This window comes from Camelus bactrianus, chromosome 23 (genome assembly GCF_048773025.1).
Source record: "Camelus bactrianus isolate YW-2024 breed Bactrian camel chromosome 23, ASM4877302v1, whole genome shotgun sequence".
Classification (NCBI taxonomy): Eukaryota; Metazoa; Chordata; class Mammalia; order Artiodactyla; family Camelidae; genus Camelus; species Camelus bactrianus.
The window spans coordinates 32,179,827-32,204,030 of NC_133561.1; the positions used below are offsets into that span (position 1 = coordinate 32,179,827).

Sequence of the window (24,204 nt, forward strand, 5' to 3'; positions counted from 1 at the left end):
TAAGGTTTGAACTCTTAATGTCCAGGCTCGCAGGAGTCCATGGAGTCCTGTGCTGTGAGGAGCCAGCCATCAGTGAGCCCTAAGAAGCACTCTAGGTGGGGGAGCGGCCTGTGCTGTGTGTCCTTCACGGGGAAGCTACCCATTAGGAAGGGTGGTAGGCTTGTTGCCATAGGAACAAGGAGCATCTGCTCCAGTCAACTGGAGAACAGAGAGGGGAAGATATTCTTAAAGGGACCATTAGCTCATGCAGTCGGTGCCAGGAAGGCTCTGGTGTCTGCTCTCTCCTCTTGCCAGCCACGTACGGAGAGTCGAGATGTTGGGTCCTCCAGAAGTCATCTTGTCCCTCTCCCTGGTATTAGTTAGGACTTCTGAGTGCATGTTACTGGAACCACTCAAAGCAGCTTAAGCCCCAAAGGGGATTTTATTGTAAGGGCCAGAGAAATGGCTAGACCACAGGAACAAACTAGAACCAAGGAGCTGAAGGCTGCAAGTGTGTTCTTGTGCTTTTCCCCTCTCTGTGCACTGGCTTCAGTCTTCTCTTGCTGCAGAGGCCTCTTGGCTTTGTGGTCAGTCTACAGGGTAGAAAAGACGGCCTCCAGCAGCTCCCTCGTGTGCACATCACCCGGCGAAGGGCTGATCTTTTTTCTCTTGATTCCCATCCCTATCCTTTGAAAGGGGTTTTGGCTGAGCTGGGATCAGGTGGCCACCTGTTACAAAGAGAGTCAGGTTTTAGGAACATGGCTATGACCACTGCAACTATGTGAGTATCAGAGTCAGGGGAGGGGGGCAGTTCCTAGAAAGGGATGTGTACTTTATATCACCATTAACCGTCTTCCTGGCACCTCCCAGCCTAGAGGAGTTTGGCTGGGAGAGTTTACACACCCCTGACTTCCCTGTTCCCGCCTGACCATGGGGCTGGCCGGGCCTTGTAGGTAGAACAGCAGTAGGCCTGAAGGAGCCAGGGCATGGCTGTGGAGTGGCCGCCATTCCCCATGGGCGGAAAAGGCTTGGAACCTGAATCTTGAAGGCCATCCGGGCCCCCACCCTGCCCAGAGGTAACACCCTATCCTTTTGGTAAAGTCCTTCATGAAAGATTGTACTGTTCCATTTGGACAGTAGGGAGTCAAGATCTAAAAGCTTCACATCTAAAAGCTTTTGTCACTGTTTCTAAATTCAGTCTTTCATAATGTCACTGAGTCCATTGTCCCTCGTTCTGTCTTGGGCTTGTGAGGAGGACCAATGCCCGCCATCTTGGTTAGGTTAGGTGGAGCAGTGACTATGAGATCATCCCCTTGCATGAGAACACAGGGCTCTGGGCCAGGGTATATGGAATTTGGAACCCTTTCTACCTGGCTGCTGCCCTCCATCCAAGTGAACTCAAGAGAAGAGAAGAGAAACACATTGAGGGGTCAAGCTGTCTAAGCTTTTCTTGGTGCGATCCCGCCTTCATGCCTGGATCTGCCAAACCTCTCACCTCCAGCCACTGTACTGGCAGATGCGGCCAGAAGTGCTGGGGCTGGACGGAGGAGGGGAGAGGAGGCAGCCACACTTGGCTATGCTCCGGGAGGGGTTTGTGGGAGGGCAGGGGAGAACTGAGCCCTCCCCTCTGCTCTTGCCTGACTCCCCTGGAGCCTGTGAGGTGGGGGTGTCTCTGGCTGAAGGAGAGGGAGGGCCCACAGGGGCCCAGGAGCTGAGCTATTTCTGTAACACAGAATACGTCTGCAGCAGCCGCAGAGAAGGTCAAACTCTGGGCGCAGGGCTGGAATGCAGGGGCCAGGCGGCGGGGGGAGCTGCGGTTTCACCCCTCTTGGCAGCCTGGAGGGCCCCTGCCTTGCCCTTTGGGGAAGGTGGGGCTACCCATAGCGAAGCACATGGGGTGGGGAGGGACACTGACAATGGTGATGGTGTAGTGCATTGGAGGGGGTTTGGGGAGTGGCACAAATTCCAAATACCCATTGCACTGAGGTGGGGTGGAATTTAATTCCAGGGTGTGGGGGCTCTGTTCTAGTGCTCTCTGCCATGAAAGGAAAAAAAAAAAAAATCAGGTCAGGCAAAGCGCTGTGTGAAGGGAAAGAGAAACAGTGCCGAGGCAGGGGCCAGGAGGCTCAGACAAACATAGCTTGGTGAGCTGTGCCATCGTCCAGACAGACGGACAGCCGTGGGGGCAAGTTTACTCGGAGGCGATGCAGCTTAGCTTCAGTCTCCCCTACCAGCATCCTCACGCACCAGCGTCTGCTCCCCGCTTCCTTCCCTTGCTGCCACTTCACCAGCCCTTCCTTCTACACACGCTCCGCCGGTGTCCTCCGTGCTTCACCCTCATCCTCACACATGCCTGTGTGTGGTTTGGGGCTTCTTGAGTTTCTGTTTATAGTTAGAAAATTGCCCTGCTCCAGCTCTGGCTTTGTCACAGAAGGACCATCTTGGCGAAATCTGACCGCTGCATGCCTTTCGGGCACCCTGCCCTTGACCTGTCCCTCCTCAGCCCCCTAGATGGATCATCTGTTGGTTTGTTTTCCTTCTTATGCTGTGAGTCCTGCCCAGCTGGACCAAAATCCTAAAATAGGGAGAGGCCTCCAGAGGGGAAATTAGCCTTAGAGAGGGGCTTTCTCGAAGAAACTGAAACGCTCAGGACTCTCATTGACTCTATGAGCAAGGTGATCCTCTGTCTCACGTCGAGTGGGCCCCCAGGCGCGAGCCCTTGTCCGCGTTACACAGCTGGACTGGTCCAGGGCCAGCACTAGAACTGGGGTCTTCTCAGCCAACTCCTTTTGCCCAGGGATGTAGCCCCTGGAATCGACTTGCTTTTTAACTTCCAAAGTGTGGTGTGACACAGAAAAAAAAAAATCCCCCTCCTTTTTCAGAGTATGGTGGGGCGGACCACCCTCTTATCCGAGATTCTCAGGTGTTGATTGATCTGGCTCCTAAGGGTAGGGGTCTGCCTCAGATGATCACTTGAGTTGAGGTGGGTGGTGGCCTAAAGGCGTTACAGGCTGGACTTGGGAACATCTAAGTGCCGTCTTGATGGATAACTTCTTGAGGACCAATTATTAAGCATCCATCTTCATGTGTCAAAGTGCTGAGGGGTTTTATGGTCAAAATTAGGCCATTGCTTCCTGGGAGTGAGCCGTCCAGTCTGAGGCAGAGGCAGACAGATAATGATTACCGGCATTTACTGAATGTTGCTAGGTGCCAGGATCTCTCTTAAATTCTCTGCTTGTATAATTTCATTTAATCCTTTGACAAACCCATGAGGTCGGTGTTTATATTACCCCTGTTTGCAGATGGGTGAATGAAACCGCCAAGAGGCTGAGTTGCTCACTGAAAGCCCCTTACGTAGTAACTGGTGGAGTCAGGATTGGAACTGGGGCGGTCTGACTCTAGAGCCAAAAAATCTCAAGGCCAATGCAGATTCAACCCAGCAAAAAACAAACTAAAGGATTAGCTTGTAGGATGATGTATGAGAAGGGAATTTCAAGTTGCACAACGAACATGAAGTGGGAAGAGAGCTGGCTTTGTGCTGTGTCCTGGGCTCTGATCCCAGTTTTCCTGCCTCCTAACTGTGTAGCTTTGGGCTGCCTACCTGACCTCTCAGGTTCCCCCTCCATGGGTGCAGAACAGCAACACCTAGCTCAGGAGGTTAAGCAGAGCGTTTGCTAGGGTCATGGCTTGAGTAGAGATGTTAATTTCCTTTCTTTCCTGTGCCAATTGTCAAGTCTTCCTAGGGAGGGTGAGGGAATTCAAAGTTAATTCTTGTTTTGGGAAGAAAATGTCCAACCAGTCCTCCAATACTCAGTCTTCCAGACAAGACTTCCTGCCATCACCATGTCCTGCTGGTCCCTCTTGGGACTGTGAGAAGTTGTAGGCAAGAAAGGCTGGAGAGAGACGGGCGTTTGGTTTGACATAGCTCTCAGGCAGCTGTCACCCTCTGGCCCTTATAACTTCATTAATTTTTTTTCCTTTTTAAAGACAAGGATATTCTCTTGCATAAACACAGTACAATTAACAAATTCAGGAAACTTAACATAAACACGATGCTATTATCTAATATATGCTCCACGTGCAATTTCACCAGTTGCCCTAATATAACATCGTTGGAATCTAATCCAGGATGGTGTCTCTACTCTTTAATCTGGAATAATCCCTCAGCCTTTCTTTGTTTCTCATGCTTTCTGATGTTTTCTGGCCCCCCAGCAGGGCCATGTCCAGTCTCACCATCTTCCTCCCAGTACCCAAAGCCTCATCCCTGAGGAGGGCTGACGAGGGGGAGGTGGGTGTGGCACTCTCCTTAGACATAAAATATAAGAAGGCGCCAAAAAAAACCCCACAGTAATCAAGATAAATAGCATTTAATGCAGTATTTTAAAAAATCAAAATCAGTGCAAAAATTTCATGAAGAACAAAATATTAACATTTTTAATAAAAACAGGATCAGTAACAGTGCCACCCCAAGCCATGCTGGAGCCTCAGGCAAAAGGGAAATTGAATAATGCTGATCCAGTCTTTTTTAAAAATGGTATTTCATTCATTGTAGATTTTTTGCATTAATTTTTATTTCAAAATATGTTACATTAAAATATTACCCATCTTGATCACTGAGTCTTTAGATGCCTCTTACGTTTTGTGGTCCCCTCCCCTGCAGGTTTCCTCCCTCCTGTCATCTCGCCCTCAGAACAAGGGGAGAGGGAGGTGGGGCGCCCAGCCAGCCACTGTTCCTGTGCCCTGGCCAGAGCGGGGGAGGAGGGAGGGTGGGGGACAGAAGAGGAGGGAGGGGAGGGGGACAGAAGCCTGGAGCCCTCTAACAGCTTCCAGCTGCTTCCACACCCACCAGACTTCCTGCCTTGGGAGTGGCGTTTGGTTGGTTTCCCTCGTCTTTTCTCATCAGTTGTATGATCTGATTAGATCCTTAGATCCCCTCATCTCTCCCAGTCTCCCCTGTCCGGACACAGCATGGTTTCCCTTAGTTGATCCTATTCTGGCCCTGGATCTGCCCCTGTTTTCATCCATCCTGGGACCCCTTCGGGGTCTGTCACTTGCGCTGTACAAGAACATCTGCTCAGTGCAGGGTGAGCACCGCGATGCTGGTCCGTGTTCCACTGCTCTGGGAGTGGCGCCAGGGCCAGGGGCAGGCGGGGGCGGCAGCCAGGCTGTGAGCAACTCGCGTGTTAACAGGAAAGAGCCCGGGCTGAGTGAGGTTAAAACTCTGGGTTTAGCCTTGCCGCCCATGTAGGAGGTGGGTTATCTAGTCAGCCTTTACCTCTTTGAGCCTCAGGGATTTTTCTTTGGTAAGATGAGAGTTAATATTTTTCTGCCTACCTCATAGGACCATAAAAGAATCAAGTGAGAATGATGGCTTTGTGAACCATAGAGGTGTTTACTTGATATTTTTCCTTCTGTCGTAAAACAAATAATTATGTTTATAAAGACCATATTCAAGTCTGCCACATTATTTGACCTAAATCTGGGAAAGGAGTCCGGGCTGATTCAGGGCCCAAGTCGATCCCTATTTTTAACCAGCAGGTCACTAGAAAAAGCTGGAATCCCCACCTACTCCCCCACCCCCACCCCCATTTGCCTACATTCCTTCACAGTATAAAACATAATGGGTGAGGCCCAGGACTGGGTGTTGGTCTGTTTTTTTATAAATGTCTCAACTGAAGACTTTTCTTTTTTATAGCTTTATAGAGGTATAACTGATTTATGATAAACTGCATATATTTAAAAGGTAAAATCTGATGTGTTTTCGAAACCATAACTACAGTTAAGATAACGCACACATATCCATCACCCTCCAAAGTTTCTTCCTGCCTCTTTGAAATCCTTCCATCTACCCCATCCCCATACAACTTCTGATCTGCTTTCTGTCACTGTAAATTAGTTTACATTTGTTAGGGTTTTGTGTAATGGAATCATACAGTCTACATTTTTTATTTGTGTGGGAGTGAGTCTGTCTTCTTTCACTCAACACAATTATTTTGAGATGCATCCAAGTCATAATGTATATCAATGATTCATTTCTTTTTATTGCTGAGTCATATTGCATTGCGTGAATGCAACACGAATGGTATTCACCTGCTCATGGACATTTGGGTTTGTTGCAGTTTGCAGCTCTTATAAACAAGCTGCTACAAACATTTGTGTACCTGTCTTTGAGTGGACATGTTCTTTCATTTCTTTCAAGTAAATACCTAAGAATCAATGGGTTGTACGTTAAACTGTATGGAAAAGTTTGGCAGTTCCTTAAAAAGTTAAACAAACGGGACATACCATTTACAGTCTCATCGGTGGGGTATGAATTCCAGTTCATCTACATTTTGGTCAACATTTGGTATGATTAGTCTTAATTTTAGCAATTCTGGTGGGTGTGTATTGTGTTATCCATTCTGGATTCAATTTGCATTTCCCTAGTGACTAATGCTGAGCATGTTTTCATGTACTTTATTTGACATCATATATCCTCTTTGGTGGAGTGTCTGTTTAAATCTTTTCCTCACGTTTTTTAAAATTTGTATTGTTTACCATCTTAATATTTAGTTTTAAGAGTTCTTTCTATATTCCAGACAAACGATGTCACCTACCTGTTTTGCAAATATTTTCCCTCAGTTTATGGCGGATCTTTTCATTTTTATAACAACATCTTTTGAAGAGCAACATTTTTTTTTAAATTTCAGTGAAGTTCAGTTTATTGATATTTTGTTTAAAGTTGGTGGGTTTTGTGTCTTATTTAAGAAATTTGCCAAAGCAGAAATCACTAACATTTTTCCCCTATGTTTTCTTCTAGAAATCTTACAGTTTTAGCTCTTACATTTTAGGTAACGTTTTAACGGTAGGGTCAAGGGTTCTGTTTTGCTTTTGGTATGTGGATCTATAGTTTTTCTCGTACCATGTACTGAAAAGGCTGAATTGCCTTTATACCTTTGTGGAAAAGCAGCTAACCATATCTGCAAGGGTTTATTATTCGTAGACTCTGACTTCTGCACCATTTTTCTATACATATATCTTAATTCCAACACCACATTGCCTTGATTATTGTAGATTTATAGTCCTGAAGTCAGATAGTCTAAGGCTTCTAATTTTATTCTTCTTTTTTAATTTTTTGTGCTATTATAGGTTCTTTTAATTTCTATATGAATTTCAGAATCAGTTTGTCAGCTTTTACAAAGAAACTATTGGGATTGTGTTAAATCTATAGAAAAATAGGGGAGAATTGATATCTTAACAATACTGAGTTTTCTTTGCCATGCTAACAGTGTATCTCCTTTTATTTAGATTTTATTTATTTTCTCTCAGCAATGTTTTATAGTTTTCAGTGTATAGGTCTGGCACATCTTTTGTCAGATTTATTCCTAAATATTTCATATTTTCTTAGCCTATTGTAAGCAGGGGTTTTAAAATTTCAATCTTTCATTGTTTGCTGTTAGTATATATACAACTGATTTTTCTATGTTGGCTTTGTATCCTAAGCCCCTCCCACAACTTCTAAAGCTCACAGAGCAGGAACCTGGAAATACTAAGGTGCAGGCGTTTGCACGATACGATGAGCATTTAAAACAGCAGGTTCCTCGCTTTAATTGTTTATAATAAATCATTCTGTAGCAGCCCTGCAGCCGGCTGTGGCTGTAAAGGGCATGAGAGGAGGAAGTGGTATGGTGAACCTGACCCTCCATAGGCAGCGCACCCCTAGATTTCTGGGGTACTCTTGAGGATGAATGGAGCAGGTGGGAATGCAGTGCAGCCCCTTTAAGAGACCAGGGCCAACCAGCCATCCGGGGCCGCTGGGAAGGCAGCCCAGGAGATAAGATAAGCAGCCCTCCCCCCACCCCGGGCTGTTTTAAGCCAGGGTCTTGAGCCACAGTAACTGGACCACTGACAGACAAACAGGAACCAGGGGTGATGAGAGAAGGTGCAGCTACTGGACCCAGGCTGGCGAGAATGGAGCAGCCAGACCACCCACTGGAGCCTAAAAGGAGAAGAGGGCATTAACTGTGGGTGTGGAGAGAGAGGGCACTTGCGTTCTCCTGTGTATCCCATCATGTTTACGATCGTGGTTTTTAAACCCTGCTAGACTGCACTTCAAGGCTTTATGTATAGTAAATGTACCATAAATATGTTTATTGGCTCTGTATGTTCCCTCTCCTGACATCTGTATGCTCTAGTGAGACACAGAGATGCTCTGTGAGAGGGTTTGGAGGCTACCTGATTTCTTGCTCAAACTAGAAAATTCCTGGCAGGGATTTACTCTGAGAAGCCTGGAGTTGCTCATTTGCACATATCTGCATAGATTTGCATGTGTCCTACATGGAGATACTTTTATGATGGATTTAGATTTCCCAGAATCGGCTGCCTATTTTTAAACTGATAAAGAGGTGATTTGTCTCTACTGGTTCCTGCCCACCTTGGTGTCTGCATCCTCCAAAGATGCAAAAATGAGTTGTGCCACTTTGAAATAGAAGGAAGACCCCCAGTGCCACAGTTTGTGCAGACACGAGCGATCCTTTGCCTGTCAAGGGGTTTTCCTTCTTCGTTTCTATTACAAGTCCTAGCTCCAAACTCCTGGGTGAGTCAGGGAATTATTGAGGCAAAGAAACCCTCTAGCTAAACAGCCGGGAGCTGAAGTTGCATAGAAGCCTTCCAGGATTGCGCTCTGTACCTGGACAGAGAGGCTCGAGGCGCTTCCACTGACCTGAAGACCCGCCTTCCCGCTGCTCCCGGCCCAGGGCTAGGGATGCTACGACTACCTTTGTCTGTTCTCCCTCCTCCAGGAATAAATAAAAATATCTTCCCCTCCCCCAGATCCCAGCTCCTCTATTGGCCTGCTAGGCAAATATTTCATAATGTGGGCTCATCCAATTGGGCCCTGTGCCAGAGCCGGGCGCCTCAGGTTGCCAGTGTGCTCCAATCAGGCGGGGCGGCCTGGGTGGGACTAGCGGGCTCCTGTTCCCACATGGGCAGCAGCGGCATTACTCAGGTGGATGGCATCAAGGTGGGAGCTGCTGCTTTCCCAGGGCTGGGAAGAGGCAACAGGGCTGTCCAGCAGCCAGCCAGCCAGCTGGAGGCAGCCAGCACGAGGGGGTTAAGGCCAGTCAGCACGTGTGGCTGTTAATGATTGCTACCCACCAGGGACCTGGTGAGTGTTAAAGGAAAACCTTTTCCCTGTTGCTGAGTGTGAAGGGAGTGAAGGCAAGAGCAGAGGAGACCGCAGAGAAGAGCGGTGAGTGAGTGGTTCCCTGTCGGCTGTGTGTGTGTCTGGGGGGGCTCTGGAACAGGTAAGGGGACACAGACACTCCTGCTCATCAGCTGGGGTGGGCTTTTGTTACAGCAGGGCACAGATTCTCAGCTTGGGGCCAGATTTCCGTACCACTCCTATTTATTAGAAGGGCATCTTCAGGATCGTCTTAGTCCAAAGGGGTGAACTATTTGGCACAGAAGCCGGAAATACAAACCATTGTTTGTCCTGATGCGGAGACAATGGTTCTGTGAGGCCACCCCGCACACAAAGCTGGAGCCCTGCTCCTGTCCCTCCCAGAGCCATTGTCTCCGGAGAGGGCTCGGGCGCTCTGGGCAGAAGCGCCATCGGCCTCTTCATAGCGATTTCCTGGGACGGCCCGAGGAAGGCAGAGAGCGCACAGCCACAGGGGACCGGAGGGCTGTGTCCTGCCTTTCATCCTCTTTACTTAAAGTCAGGTGTGGAGAGGCTGGGGGGCAAGGGGTGGGGGTGGAGCAGACAGTTGGCAGGGGACTCAACTCTTTAGAAGACAAAGTTTGTCATTTGGGAGCAAAACAAATCCAGGAAGAGAGAGAACCAGTTAGATGTCTGTTGTCCCCTTTCCTTCAACTGCCCGTTCAGGACCCTCATTCCCTCTGAGCATCTGTGCTCTTGGACCCGGGCACTTTCTCATGACAGATCAGACTCGCACAGGGCGTGTGGACAAGAGTTTCTTGGCTTTGTTAGAGGAGGTGAATAAGACGGACTTTTCTCAGCTGAGTGTGTGCGTGTGTGCGTGTGTGTGTGCGTGTGTGTGTGTGTACTCATGGGTGCACAAAAAAATGAAAGCCTGATTTGTCTTCCAAAGCAGAAATGTTGACTTTACCCCCTCCTAGCTGGGAGCCCTTTTGTCCCCCTGCCTCCTTCTTGGGAGGAAAAGTTCGATGACATAATGGTAATGTTAGGCGGCCCTGGAGGGGCCCGTCGGGTAGGAACCCAGTGCTTCCCGTGCCAGTCTTGAAGGCAGGTTTGGGAGATAAGGCAGACCCACCCCCGTGGCTTTGGGCTGTGGTTCTTCCTCCCGCTAAGCTGCCCACAGGCCAACGGAAACCAGGCACGATAAGGGGGAGGTGCCAGCCACTGGCCCCAGCAGGGCAGGAGCAGAAGCAGCCACATTTCTGGGCACATGAGCCAAGGGAGAGGGGGAAGTGAGCCTGGGAGAGGCGCAGGGCCGCTTTTCATGTTCCACCTTGTATGAGGAGACAGCACAGAAGTGACTGGCCTCCGTCCTCACGCTCCTGGGGGAAGCAGCACAGGGGAACTGGGAGGGAAGCCCGCGCAGCCGCCCTGCATCCTCAGGAGGGCTCGGTTTAATGCTCTCCCGTCGCCATACTGAACTTCTTAATTTTTGAACAAGGGGCCCTGCGTTTTTATTTTGCACCGGCCCCTGCAAATTTTACAGCCAGCGCTGTTCCCAGGCCAGCCACAAGCTGCAGCAGCAGGATGGTGTTCATGGGCTCCAGGAGGCGCAGGCAGACTCACCTGTTACTCAGGTGTCACTTACCATGACTGGCTCTGTCCTGGCTGGAACCAGCGTGGCATCCCTCTCCCTTTCTTCCTCTCAGCTCTCCTCCCAAAGCTTCTGTTCCTCCTTGTCACAGCGGCCCTGCCTAGTCTTCCTTCATGGCTACTGCGTGGCAGGGGGAGGGAGAGGGGGCAGTGGTGTCCCTTACCCGCTCACCCCCTCCTCCCCCTTGCCCCTTCGTCCCAGGCCCCTCCTTCTCTTATCTGAGCCCCAGGCGGGGTCTAGGGCTGGGATCGCCTCTTCTGTTCCTCTGAGGTCTCCTTCCCGCCCCTCTCTAAGCCACGGTTATCGGTGGGCACACTCCGGCACCTGCTTCATATGCTTTTTGTTTAGGACGAGACTGTATCTCTGTGATTACCACAGACTCCAGGCTGGGTGGGGACAGGAGAGGTGCAAGGGAAGGAAGACTCACGAGCCTGCGGTCCTCAGTGGCAGCTCCTCCGTCTCTTCCCTCTCTGTGCTGGCTCCTCCGGCTCTGGACCAAAGGACCCTGCAGACCAGGCAGATGACTTCTCTCCCCTTCCTCCTCCAACCTCACCGGAAGTTGGCCGATCTGAGAAGGAAAAGGAGGCAGGAGGGAGGAACAGTTTCCCTGGTCTTTCCCCCTTTCCAGCCTCCTTCAAATCACTCTGTAACTTCTCCCAAGTGCCTCCCCCAGGGTCTGACCCCAGTAGGGTTGTTAGTAACAATATTTTCAAATCCTGGAGGGGAGTCTTAATGCATATACTTTAAAATGATGGCTTATCCAAATTAATTTTGATTGGACTTTGGAATGTATTGTTTGATTGTATTTATTTTTTAATTAATTTCTTGGGGGGGGGCAGAAGTAATTAGGTTTATTTGTTTGCTTGTTCATTTATTTATTTAAATAGAAGCACTAGGGATTGAACCCAGGACCTCTGGCATGCTAAGCACACACTCTACCACTGAGCTATTCCCTCCCTGATTTTAGATTTTTAACTTTTTGTTATTGTTGTTGGTAGCAGATTTCCTCTCTCTCTCTTCTTCTTTTTTTTTCGGTTTAGCTGAGGACTATAGGAGAACTTGCATTCCCTGAGGACACTGAGCACATATTAGCTGGTGGAAGAAGAAACTGGCTTGGAGTTAAGTGTTTCACAGAATCCAAAAATACTAGAACTAGAAGGTGGCTGAGGGGGCATCTTGCCCAGCGCTGCCTGACGGAACCGCGGTGGAACGAGCTTCAGCTGTCTTGTCCAGTACGGTATCCACTAGCCAGGGTGGCTGTTGAGCCACAGCAAATGTGCCTAGCATGACTGAGGAGCTGAAATGTTCATCTTATTTAATTTTAATTAATTAAAATGTAAATGGCCATATAGGTCTAGTGGCTACTAAATTGGATGGTACAGATATGGGATACTGGGCTCCTTGTTTTATTTTATTCCTTTATCTTATTAATAATTATAACAGCCACTAACTGAGCAACTATTATGTGCCAAGCATGCTTCTAGGTGCTTTAAATATGTGATCTTCTTTAATCTTCCCAGCAATTCTGGTATTACTCCATGGTACAAATGAGGAAACTGAGGCCCAGAAAAGTAAAGAGCTCAGTACTGGTCAGCCGCCGCCATGCACCAGCCATTCTTTGTTTTCATGTGACAGCTCTTTTCAAAAGTTCTCCAAGTCCTTTCCCTTCCAGATCTCACTGTTCCTCTCCGGGATGTCAGGGGGCTCACGATGATTGCCCTCAGCCCACAGAAGGGGAGGCAGCAGTGACTCTCCATAGGCACAGCTTTTTTCTGGCTGGTTCCACTGGTGGCCCTCGTCCCTAGGATCTTTTTGGATCTTCCCGATAGCAGACAGCAATCCAGGGAGAGTCTTCCACCCTCTGGGCCTTTAGCAAGAGCCCAGAATACATGGGAAGTTCCAGATTCCTCACTCCTGGCAGGAGGAGGTATTCAAAATTCCCCACAACCCACAACCCACCCGTGTCCCCACTTGCCCGTTACTGCCAGTCTAGGAGAGGTGAGCAGCTGACCCATCTGGGGGTCGGGTGAAGGGCAGTGCTCATGCTAGAGCTTTGCTGCCATCCCACGTGGCTTGGCACCCTCACCCCGTGCAGCCCTGCGAGGTGGGGGCCTCCATCCTCCCGAAGCAGTCCCTAGGCTCTTGCCCTCCCCCTGCCATTGATTTGTTGCCCTCTGCTCCCCCAGACAAAGCCTCTGCTCAGTAGAATCTTATCAGAGTCCGGCTGGCCAGTAGGGAGGGGGAGGGAGAGGAGGGGCCAGAGCAGATGGAACCCACTCTTCAGATCCCCTGGCGAGAGGATTTGAGCCTGAGCTCTGCTGCCTTTCGCTCACAATTCAACATCCCAGAGCAGAGTAGCACACGTCCCCTCCTCCCACTCCGTCAGACAGCCACTCGGTTCCTGTGCGTGGCCAGGGCACAGAGACAAAGAAAGCCTAGGCTGTAGGCAGTTTGTATGTGGCTGTCCCTCCACACCTCTGCACCTAGGCAGGTGCTGCCAGACTAACATTTTTGGGTGCCCTTCACTCAACATCACACGCAGTCCCCAGACCTATAACCCACAAGGGTTAGCAGTGAAGGGCTTTGTGGCTTTCATCCCTGTGTTCTTGCAATAGGCCTTGTGGAGCTGGGGGCTCCCTCCTGAATCGGGGGGCTCTCCCTCTTCTCTCCTGGAGACGAGGCGCTCAGGTTGGAGAGGTAGCAGGGACTGGGGACAACCAGGGAGATGGGAACTTTGTCTTGTCTCTCCTGTCACCATAGCTGGGGCGATGGACCTCAGGCCTCCGGCTCTGGAATGGGCCTTACCTTCCTCCCGGTGTGAGGACCAGACACCGCATGAGTTTAACGATTTCTCTGTATTCTACCCTCTTCAAGCATCGTCCCCTCTTCCTCTGCTGTCTAGTCTGGTGGGAAATTTGTGTTGTCTCCTAACCAGGTCATCTCTTATTACCATTGTTTCATTCTTAAAACAAGGAAACTGAGGCACGAAACAGCTTGACCCTCACCGATTGCTGGATGGGGCACCAAGAAGGCATTGGTAGCTTTTGAGGGTGTGGAAGGAGGGGCGTTGGCCCAGCTGCAGTATTTTCCAAATACTTTGTAAAGTTCCTCCCCCTGGGTGGGTGGGGGGGTGACTGCTCTCTGTGGGACGCCAGGACCAAATCTGCTGAGCTAGGATGAGGAGGGCTGGTTCCATGACCGTCCATAGGCCCAGAAGCAGCCAGCTGGGCTGCCTCAGTCTCTGAAGGGTCCGGCTCAAAGCTGCAGGGAGGAGGGGTAATTAATGTTTGCCCTGCCCGTTACCCCTTGGGACTTTTTCCAGGCTGCTGACTGTCCGGAGAAGGAATCTTGGAGGCTGAGGGGAGGGGACAGGAGCCCTTCTTCCTCTGCTTCTGTCTGGCTTAGCTGGAGCCCACTCAGGGGAAGGTCGAGTGAGGAAAATGTGGAGCTGGAGCCCAGGCAGCTCCTTTTTTCCTCCTCTCACTTCCTTTCCCCCTTTGCAAGGAACCGCGCACAAACACACGCGGACAGGGAACATGAGGAGCCCTGGGGGGCCGAGATGCCCCCATTCTCCAAGTCGGGTCAGGGTGTGATGGGGAAGAGGCCTCCCATCCTGCCTATGACGGCTCTGCCCCCAGAGTCACAGTTCTGAACACCTGGAAGGGCCATCGGTGTTCAGACAGTTAAGGAAGGGCCATCCCGGCAATGACATTCAGTCCTTTATCAACCAAGGGACGCTGGCCTGGAGTCCTGGGCGGCTCTGTGGTGTCTCCGGGTCACAGAGAGCAGGGAGGGCCCTGCGCAGGCGGGAGGCGGGGTGGGGCACTCGGGGGGCTGGCGGAGTAGCTCTCTACCTACCAATAGGGAAGGATTTCAGTGTTTTAATAACTGGCGTGGTTTATGTGAATACCCACCCTGCTTATCTTCGTTTTCAGAAGACAAATGGACTTTTTTAAAACTGAAGTATAATTGATTTAAAATGTTGTGTTGGTTTCTGGGGAACAGCATAGTGATTCAGTTGTACACACACACTCACATATATACGTATATATATATTTTTTCTCCTTATAAGTTATTACAAGCTGTTAAATATAGTTCCCTGGGCTGTACAGTAGGACCTTGTTGTTTATCTGTTCTCTATGTAGTAGTGTGTATCTGCTAATCTCAAACTCCTAATTTATCCCTTCCCCTCGCGTCCCCTCTGGTAACTATAAGTTAGCTTTCTATGTCTGTGAGTCTGTTTCTGTTTTGTAAACAAGATTTTTGTGTCGTTTTTTTTTTAGATTCCACATATAAGTGATATCATTGTCTTTCCTTGTCTGACTTACTTCACTTAGTGTGATAATCTCTAGGTCCATTCATTTTGCTGCATATGACATTATTTCATTCTTTTTTTAATTGAAGTATAGTCGATTTACAATGTGTTCATTTCTGGTGCACAGCAAAGCGATTCAGTACATATGTATGTGTGTATATATATATATTCCTTCTCAAATTCTTTTTCAGTATAGGTTATTACAAGGCATTGAATATAGTTCCCCATGCTGTACAGTAGGACCTTGTTGTTTATCTTTTTTATATGTAGTAGTTAGTATCTGCAAATCCAGAATGCCCGAATTATCCCTCCTCACCCCCTTTCCTTTCTCCCCTAGTAACCATAAGTTTTTTCTCTGTCTGAGTCTGTTTCTGTTTTATAAACAAGTTCATTTGTGCCATTTTTTTTCAGATTCCACATATAAATGATATCATATGATACTTATCTTTCTCTGACTTACTTCACTTAGTATGATAATCACTAGGTCCATCCATATTGCTGCAAATGGCATTATTTTATTCTTTTTTATAGCTGAGTAGTATTCCATTGTGTGTGTGTGTGTGTGTATGTATGTATGTATGTATATGTGTGTATGTGTATATATATATATATATATATATATATATATATATATATATATATATATACCACTTCTTCTTTATCCAGTGCTCTGTTGATGGACATTTAGGTTGCTTCCATATCTTGGCTATTGTAAATAGTGCTGCTATGAACATTGGGGTGCATGTATCTTTTCAAATTAGAATTTCCTTAGGATATATGCCCAGGAGTGGGATTGCTGGATCATATGGTAAGTTTACTTTTAGTCTTTTGAGGAATCTCCATACTGTTTTCCATAATGGCTGCACCAAACTACACTCCCACCAACAGTGTAGGAGGGTCCCCTTTTCTCTACACCCTCTCCAGCATTTACCGTTTGTGGACTATTTAATGATGGCCATTCTGACTGGTGTGAGGTGATACCTCATTGTAGTTTTGATTTGTATTTCTATCATAATTAGTGATATGGAGCATTTTTTCACGTGCCTATTGGTCATTTTTACATCTTCATTGGAGAAATGTTTGTTTAGGTCTTCTGCCCATTTTTTTAAATTGAATTGTTTATTTTGCTAAACAGTTGTATGAGCTGTTTATATATTCTGGAAATTAAGCCCTCATCAGCTGCATCATTTGCAAATATTTTCTCCCATTCTGTAGGTTGTCTTTTTGTTTTTGTTTATAATTTCCTTTGCTGTGCAAAAGCTTATAAGTTTAATTAGGTCCCATTTGTTTATTTTTGCTTTTATTTCTATTGCCTGGGTAGACTGCTCTAGGAGAACATTGCTATGATTTATGTCAGAGAATGTTTTGCCTATATTCTCTTCTAGGAGATTTATGGTGTCTTGTCTTATGTTTAAATCTTTAAGTCATTTTGAGTTTATTTTTGTGTGTGGTGTGAGGGAGTGTTCTAACTTCACTGATTTACATGTGGCTGTCCAGCTTTCCCAACATCGCTTGTCAAAGAGACTGTCTTTTCCCCATTGTCTATTCTTGCATTCTTGTATAATCTTGTTGAAGATTAGCTGACTGTAAGTGTGTGGGTTTATTTCTGGGCTGCCTATTCTGTTCCATTGATCCATATGTCTGTTTTTGTTCCAATACCATGCTGTTTTGATGACATAGCTCTGTAGTATTGTATGAAATCTGGGAGGGTTATTCCTCTAGCTTTGTTCTTTTTCTTCAGTATTGCTTTGGCAATTCTGGGTCTTTTGTGATTCCATATAAATTTTAGGATTATTTGTTATAGCTCTGTGAAAAATGTCCTGGGTAATTTGATAGAGATCTCATTGAATCCATAGATTGCTTTGGGTAGTATGGCCATTTTAACAATATTAATTCTTCCAATCCAAGAGCATGAGATATCTTTACATTTCTTTAAATCATTTTTAATTTCCTTAATCATTGTTTTGTAGTTCTCTGTGTGTAAGTCTTTCACCTCCTTGGTCAGGTTTATTCCTAAGTATTTTATTTTTTGATGCGATTTTAAAAGGGATTTTTAAAAAAATTTCCTTTTCTGATATTTCATTTTCAGTGTAAAGAAATGCAACTGATTTCTGTATGTTAATCTTGCATCCTGCTACCTTGCTGAATTTGTTTGTCAACTCTAGTAGTTTTTGTATGGAGTCTTTAGGGTTTTCTATATATAGTTTCATGTCGTTTGCATAGAGTGACACTTTTATCTCTTCTCTTCCAGTTTGGATCCCTTTTATTTCTTTTTCTTGTCTGATTGTTATGGCTTGGACTTCCAATACTATGTTGAGTAGAAGTGGTGGGAGTGGGCATCCTTGTCTTATTCCACATTTTGGTGGGAAAGCATTCAAATTTTTACCATTGAGTATTATGTTGGCTATGGGTTTGTCATAAATAGCTTTTATTGTGTTGAGATATGTTCCTTCTATACCCAGTTTGGTAAGAATATTTAATCATGAATGGATGTTGAATTTTATCAAGTGCTTTTTCTGCATGTATTGAGATGATCATGTGATTTTTGTCCTTTCCTTTGTTGATGTGATGCGTCATAATGATTGATTCACTTATGCTGAGCCATCTTTGTTATCCTGGGATGAATCTGACTTGATCATAGTGTATAATCTGTTTTATGTGTTGTTGGATTCGGTTTGCTAATATTTTGTTGAGAATTTTTGCATCTATGTTCATCAAAGATACTGGCTTGTACTTTTCTTTTTTGGTAATTTCTTTGTCTGGTTTTGGCATCAGGGTGATGGTGGCTTCACAGAATGAGCTTGGGAGGGTTCCCTCCTCGTCAGTCTTTTGGAAGAGTTTGAGAGGGATCAGTATAACTGCTTCTTTGTATGTTGGGTAGACTTCCCCAGTAAAGCCGTTTGGTTCTGGACTTTTGTTTGTAGGGAGTTTTTTGGGTTTTTTTTTTTTTTTGTTATTGTTACAGATTCTATTTCACTTCTAGTAACCAGTCTGTTCAAGTTATCTATTTCTTTTCTTTTCCCTCCTTTTTCAGTTTTATTAAATAGAATCATTACAGTTCAACTGCACATACACATTATCTATTTCTTCTTGATTCAGTGTTGGTGGACTGACAAATGGAATTCTATAAAGTAAAGCAATCACTTTGAAGATAAGAGAATCCAAGTTAGGGTAGAAGATCAGCATGAGGATTCCCCACGAATTTCCCCGGAGGGGTATGTATGTTCCCCTCCACCCCATACACACACACCCACAGACATACACACAAATGTACACATGTAGACACATGCATACACACCCATAGACACATATACATGTGCACACACAGACACACACAGACACACACACACACAATGTAGCTTTGCCCTCATAAATAGTGTACAAGGCCCTCCTACCCTTGTCCTGCAGTCAGAGGCTTTACTTTTTCCTATTTTTGGAATAAAAGGAATGTCCAGGCCCAGGGCAGGGCTAGGTGATTATACAGTGAGAGACTGGGGGTGGGCACCCACATATGATGGAAGGGAGGAAACCTGGGTCTGGACCCCTGATTTGTAATTTCCATTCCTTGGCTGCTGAGCCAGCTTTTCTGCTTTCTCCCCGAGGTGGGGGCCGAGCTCAGGGTGAAATTCCCCGCAGTGTTCCTTGACTGGTCCTCATAGAGGCGCTCTGACCCTCTGGGGCAGGGAGGGGGTTGTGAGGGTAGGCAGAGGTAAGCTGGAAAGGGGGCAGCCCAGGTCTTATCTCCTAGACACTCAGCCCGGTAGCCAGCATTTTCAGATGTTCTAAACTGCTTGGGGAAATACGCTCTCTCATTGCCATTTTGGAAAATGCTGTGTAGGAGGAGGGATGCAGCAAGGGCAGGGAGGAGAGAAGAGAGCACGTGTGAGGGCAAGGCTGACAGCTGTGTCCGCAGAGCCTGCAGCACTGGTACCTCCATCTGCCGCCAGCACACGGGAAGGAGACCGTGTCCTGTCGAGGGGCTCTTCCCCCTTACAAATACCTAGAGGTGCCTCTAAGCCTGACCCCCTCCGGCCTCTTTGTGTGGTTGCAACAGGCAGGAGAACAGAAGGATTCTGGTGGGAAGAACCCAGTTAGGGAAGTGTATCTTTTCCCTTGAGTGATGGGAGGAGCCTCAGGAATCAGTCCTATCAGGATGGTTGGAAATGTAAACTGAGTTGGTTTTAATTGGGACAGAAAGGTGGAGCACATAAAGCTCCTTGAAAATAATGATGGGATCCAGAGGGGAGGTGGAGAGCGGGAGCCAAAACTTTCCCCACCTTCCCCTCCTTTGTTGGCAGCAGGAATCCTCCCTGTAGTGTAGACAGTCTCAGCTTGGAATTTGCAAGCGGGAGGCAGGTTGCGGGGATGGAAGTGGGAGGGATGGACCATAGGCAGCCCTCCATCCCACTCAGTCTTCTCTCTACCTAATGAGCTGTGATGCCACAAGCCAAAGCGTTGTCTGGCTAGGCTCATTCTCTGTTGGCTGATTCTTGGGAGCTATGGGGATGAAGCAGCTTGGTGTACTGTAGATAACCAACAGGGGCCCAGGGTGGATGGAGATGAATGTATCTCTCTCGTTGTTCAATATTTATCTCCGTGGAAGCTCTGGGCATCCAGCCTGGGTGTGTGTATGTGCACGTGTGTGCACGCGTGTGCAAACATTCATGCCTGCAAAGGGTCAGGAAGACCCAGGTTGATTTTGTTGCGAGGATGTTTGGAGATGAATCAGGACACAGTTCGCTCTGTAGTGAGGCTGTCCCTAGTGCCTGTCCTTAGAGGCTACAATGTCTCTTGAACTGTAGAAAATCCCTAACTAGATGGAGGGACAAATGCTTAGAAAATGGAGCGCATCTAGCTGTTTTCTTTATAATTTATTGTTTTGGGCACCTCTGGAACGCCAGTCCCCGCATGCCCAGCCCCTGTGCCATCCATAGCCACGTTACGCCTGAGATTTTGTGCTTTTTCTAGCTTTGACACCTGGCATATTTCTTGGTTTGTTTTTAAGCAAAATGATCAGGATGATCATAGCCATTATCTCTTGTGCATAAAACATTTCGCGTTTGAAAGTTTACATCTATTATTGCATAGAATTAGAAGGTACCTCATTTGCACATGAGAAAACTAAGGGCCAAAGAATTCAGGTCACATTGGACCTTGGACTGAAAACCTGGTCCTGCCAAATTCTCTTTCCATGGATGGCACTGCCATTGGGACCACCTTCGTAGGTACAGTGGATGAGGTGACTACCTAGTGGGCAGCCTGGGAGTTTATAGATGCTCCTGCCTCCATTGCAAAATCTCCGTTACTGCTTGAGGTTCTCCCCTCCCTTGGGTGGAATCTGAGAGGTCCATTTGGACGTGGATTCATAATCATTTGCCCTTGAGAAACGGAGGCCTTTGACATCCCAAAAGAAAGGGAAGAGGAGAGAAAAAATTGATCACCTGTCCCTATTTCCCTTTTTTTTTTAATGTTCCACACCTGGTAAGTTCTTCTCGATGTCTAACCTAATGAAAACCCGTCATCTGTGCAGTTTAGTAGCAAAGGAAAAGCACTCCAGCCAGGCATTCTGTGTGCTCACTTAATCCTGAGGATTTCAGAGCTCTCAGCAAGCATGGGAAACCCTTGAGCCTTCAACCCCTCCTCCCTCACGCTATCTTCACCAGGCATGGGAGATGTAATTTAACTTGCAAGTTAAGCAAAGGCTGTGGGAGGCCCCTGAGCTCAACTTGAAGGGAAAGAGGATATTTTTGCCATCTACAGGAAGAAAACTCATTTCCCAGTGCACCTCTGCCCCTTCCTCCTGTGCAGATGAGCTTAATTTTCTTCCCCTCCTAATGAAGATGGATCAAAGCCAAGCTATATATTCAAGGGGGAGCCAGGCAGGGGAGCTGAGTGAAGGGGTGAGGGGGCAGAAACAGAGCTGCTTTCATGGAGAGGAAGTAATTACTTTTAAGAGAGAGCAGAGATAGGGAAGCCCTTGGTAATAGAATGTCAAGCTCCAAAGGTAGGTGGCTAGAAACTAAATCAGATCACAGGGACTTTCTTTTGTTCGTTCATTCATTCATTCATTCATTCATTCACCAAATATCTATTGGGCGCCTACTGTGCACAGGCAGAGGTCCTAAGCAGGCATCAGGAGAGGGCCCAGCTCTCCATAACCATAGCAGGGCTCTAGTAGCTGGATTAGGGACAGGGAGAGGTAGGATCTGGAAGGTTCAAGCCTCTTGTCACCAGGATAAAGCATCTGCAGAAGTACCACTAAATAGCTGAACATATTGACCTTTTGGATTTAGGATCCGTTGCTTAAAAATCAGCAGCTGTTGACCCCCAGCTATATTTGACCAGTTTGTCTCATCATGGGTTAAATAAAAATGTTGTCCTTTACGAGTCACTCATTGCATTTTTCTCTGACTGAGTTCTGTCCTCAACCTCAAAAATCAGATTAGCTCCTCCTTTTCAGTGTCTGTTGACATCACAGAATTGCTATAACAACAGACTATGACGTCAACAGAGTGCCTGGTGCTGCTGACAAGAACCACGCTGGTCAGACAGGATTCTGTCATCCGAAGACAAAACTGGAAAAATATCAAAAGTCAGAGGAACTGAAATTTGATATCAAAAACAAAAATCTTGGCAGTATAAGGTGACTGTGGGTCTGGAGCCTCCTTTGCTGGAACCCTTCTCAGACAACCAAGGCACTCAGTGAGACTGATTGGAGAGCGGACCTGCCTGGAGGCAGGGGCATGGAAGAGATGAGCTTCAGAAGGCCCCTGCATGGAGGGCCCTTGCACCCTAGGACACGGAGGACATTGTGAAAGGGGAGATGTGGCCATCTTCAGTCTCTGGAGAGTTCAGAGTGGCTAGTGACAATGCAAACCTCCTTGCCTGAGCAGATCTGACAGTCTCCAGCTGGAATTTATCATATGGCATCTGGGAAGATTTTCAGAAATAAACACATGGTGACCCCCTCTGAGCCCCATTTGCTACCCTTTTCCTCATAAGCTCTGGGAAGAAGCTTTCCTTCCATTTCAAGCTAGCAAAGAAGCTAGTTCTCGCCACCAGCCCCAGCTCCACGACACCCACGCCCGCCTGCTCCTCACCCACTGGGCTGCCCCACGCAGAGGACAGGCAACCTGGGGCCATGTGTAAAGGGAGCGTGCAGGGGGACGCTGCAGAGAAGCCTCATTCATTCTGCTCCCGTCTGTACAGAAGGCTGGGCAGGCTGAGAGGAGAGAGAGGAGACTCGGTCGGTCAGTCTCAGCTGCTCGGCGTCGGCGACAACAGGCAGTAGCAGCCCGTGAATCTGGAGCTTCCTTTAACCCTTGTGCCCACGGGATGGGAAGGGTCTCTCTGAAGCAGGTGGATTTCAGCCCCGGGGCCTGTGTTCTGGGCTAGGAGTTGGGGAGGCAGGGGGGGCTGTCTTCCTGCAGGTGGGGCTGGCATGGGTTTGCGCCGTGCAGACAGGGAGGCAGCTTCAGATGCCTCCGCCCGCCCAGCTACTCCGTGTCCTTAGCTCAGCGAGGTCGGACTACCTGGAAGTTGTACACCTGCTCCGCGAGCATCTGTTTCTCCGTGTTTGCGTTTGCTCCTCGGGGACCTGAGCTGAGAGGATGCTGTGCCCTGCTCGCTTATTCTGCCTCCAGGACTCTGCCGGGCAGCACTCCGGCTGAGTGCTGGGAAGCCACAGGCCCCCTAGGGCACCTGGGCACCCCTACCACCACCCAGGGAGAGGCCCTCCCCCTCCCCAGCACCGGAGCCAGGAGGAGGGGAACCAGCAGTGCCAGCTGCTGCGCGCCTGGAGCTCGGCCACGGAACTAGGAGCGGGACCGAGGACTTACTTCTCAGAGGGATGGTTCCGAGCAGGGTGGCTGGCGGGTCCTCTGAGGCTGCCAAACAGGGGACAAAGCTGCCAAAAAGATGTTGAAGTTTCGAGCTGATCGACGGGTCAGGTAGGGATTTCTTCAGTGAACCGTGAGTCAAGTTAAGTGAGAACTGAGCTGGCAGCTCATCGGATCCGGGGGCTTCAGAGTGAGGGGCTGGCCTGACGTGACCTGGAGAAGGAACAGTAGTTAGGTCAATGGATGCTGCATTGCAGTGCTTGTGAAGGGGAAGCTATTTTGAAATTGGTAGCGCTGGGATGGAGTGAGGATGTCATTGGTAGGGGTTGCTGGGTTGGAAAGTCTGGGGCAGGGAGCAATTTAGTGTCCCCTGTAAGACTTGTGCCGGCTGACAGCAGACTGTGTGTGTGCCTCTGTGTGTGTGTCTGTTTGTCTGTTCGTCTGTCTGTCTGTACCAGTGCCTGCAGGAAAGTTTCCAGCAGAGTTAGCATGGGGAACATGCAGAGCAGAATGGGCCAAAGGGGACTGGTGGTGTCAGGGGGGCAGATGATCTGTGCCATTGGAAAACAAGAGACCTTGGTGCCTCAAGGGTCTTACTGGTCACAGACTGCCTGCCTGCCCCACTACCCCTAGATGGGGCAGAGCCAGGGATGAGGGTGACTGAAAGTAACTATTCTTCCTTGCAAAGGTTCCCTGTGGCTGAGTTGAGAAGAGCATCCTTATTGGACCTGGGGAGGAGGGAGGAGTAGAGTTTGAGAAGCAGGGAGCAGGTTATCAATGTGCTAGAGTTAGAACCCAGGCCGAGTGGATACTGGCCAGGTTTAGGGTCCTGGCCGGCAAGTCCAGGATGCAAAACCGGGATTTCCACATAGGCTGTAGCCACTGCCCACTGTTCTTCTCTGTCTAGTACGTGTCTTTGGATTCAATCTGAATATGACTGGTTTGGACGCTGAAAAAAAAAAAACCCTTTGATATTATCTTTAATTTCAGCAGATAGCCTAAGGGCTGGGACGTGTCCTGGGCTAAGGAAACGGGCTCTCCAGAGGTTATTTTACCTCTGATGCAGCTGAAGGGACCACACAGAGGTCTCTTTCCCCTGGTGCTAGCTGACCTGCCACTTGCCAAGCAGAGTGCTGGCCCTTCGCTGTGGAAGTGCCTGGTGGCCCCGTGTTAGGAGCCTCGGTGCAGCCTCGGCAGGCTCCATCCAAGCGCCTGCTTCTGGGGGTGGACTGAGCATGCTCTGGGCTCTCACAGTATCTCTCAAGGGGAGTGGGTGGGT

The 24,204-nt window shown here is 48.1% G+C and overlaps 1 protein-coding gene and 1 long non-coding RNA gene across 22 annotated transcripts in view; one reads left to right on the forward strand and one right to left on the reverse strand.

Moving 5' to 3' along the window:
• The window catches only part of PLEKHA6 (pleckstrin homology domain containing A6), a 139,606-nt gene that overhangs the window by 71,472 nt on the left and 43,930 nt on the right, over nucleotides 1–24,204 (forward strand). The window contains exon 1 of one of the 21 annotated variants that reach the window (XM_074352008.1): nucleotides 8,944–9,208. The exons of 18 other annotated variants lie outside the window; for them this stretch is intronic. Coding sequence is in view for 1 of the 3 variants with exons in the window: in XM_045524021.2 (XP_045379977.1) it covers nucleotides 23,005–23,036 (32 nt within the window). In the remaining 2 variants the exon portion in view is untranslated. Of the gene's footprint in view, nucleotides 1–8,943; nucleotides 9,209–22,473; nucleotides 23,037–24,204 lie in introns of those variants that run through there. 2 more of the 21 variants (XM_045524223.2, XM_045524021.2) reach the window with 2 other exon arrangements.
• LOC123619765 (uncharacterized) lies at nucleotides 8–12,489 on the reverse strand. The gene is made up of 3 exons (XR_006728422.2): nucleotides 11,200–12,489; nucleotides 10,767–10,892; nucleotides 8–707 (listed from the first exon to the last, which is right to left on the reverse strand). It is a non-coding gene; the product is annotated as an uncharacterized LOC123619765 (long non-coding RNA).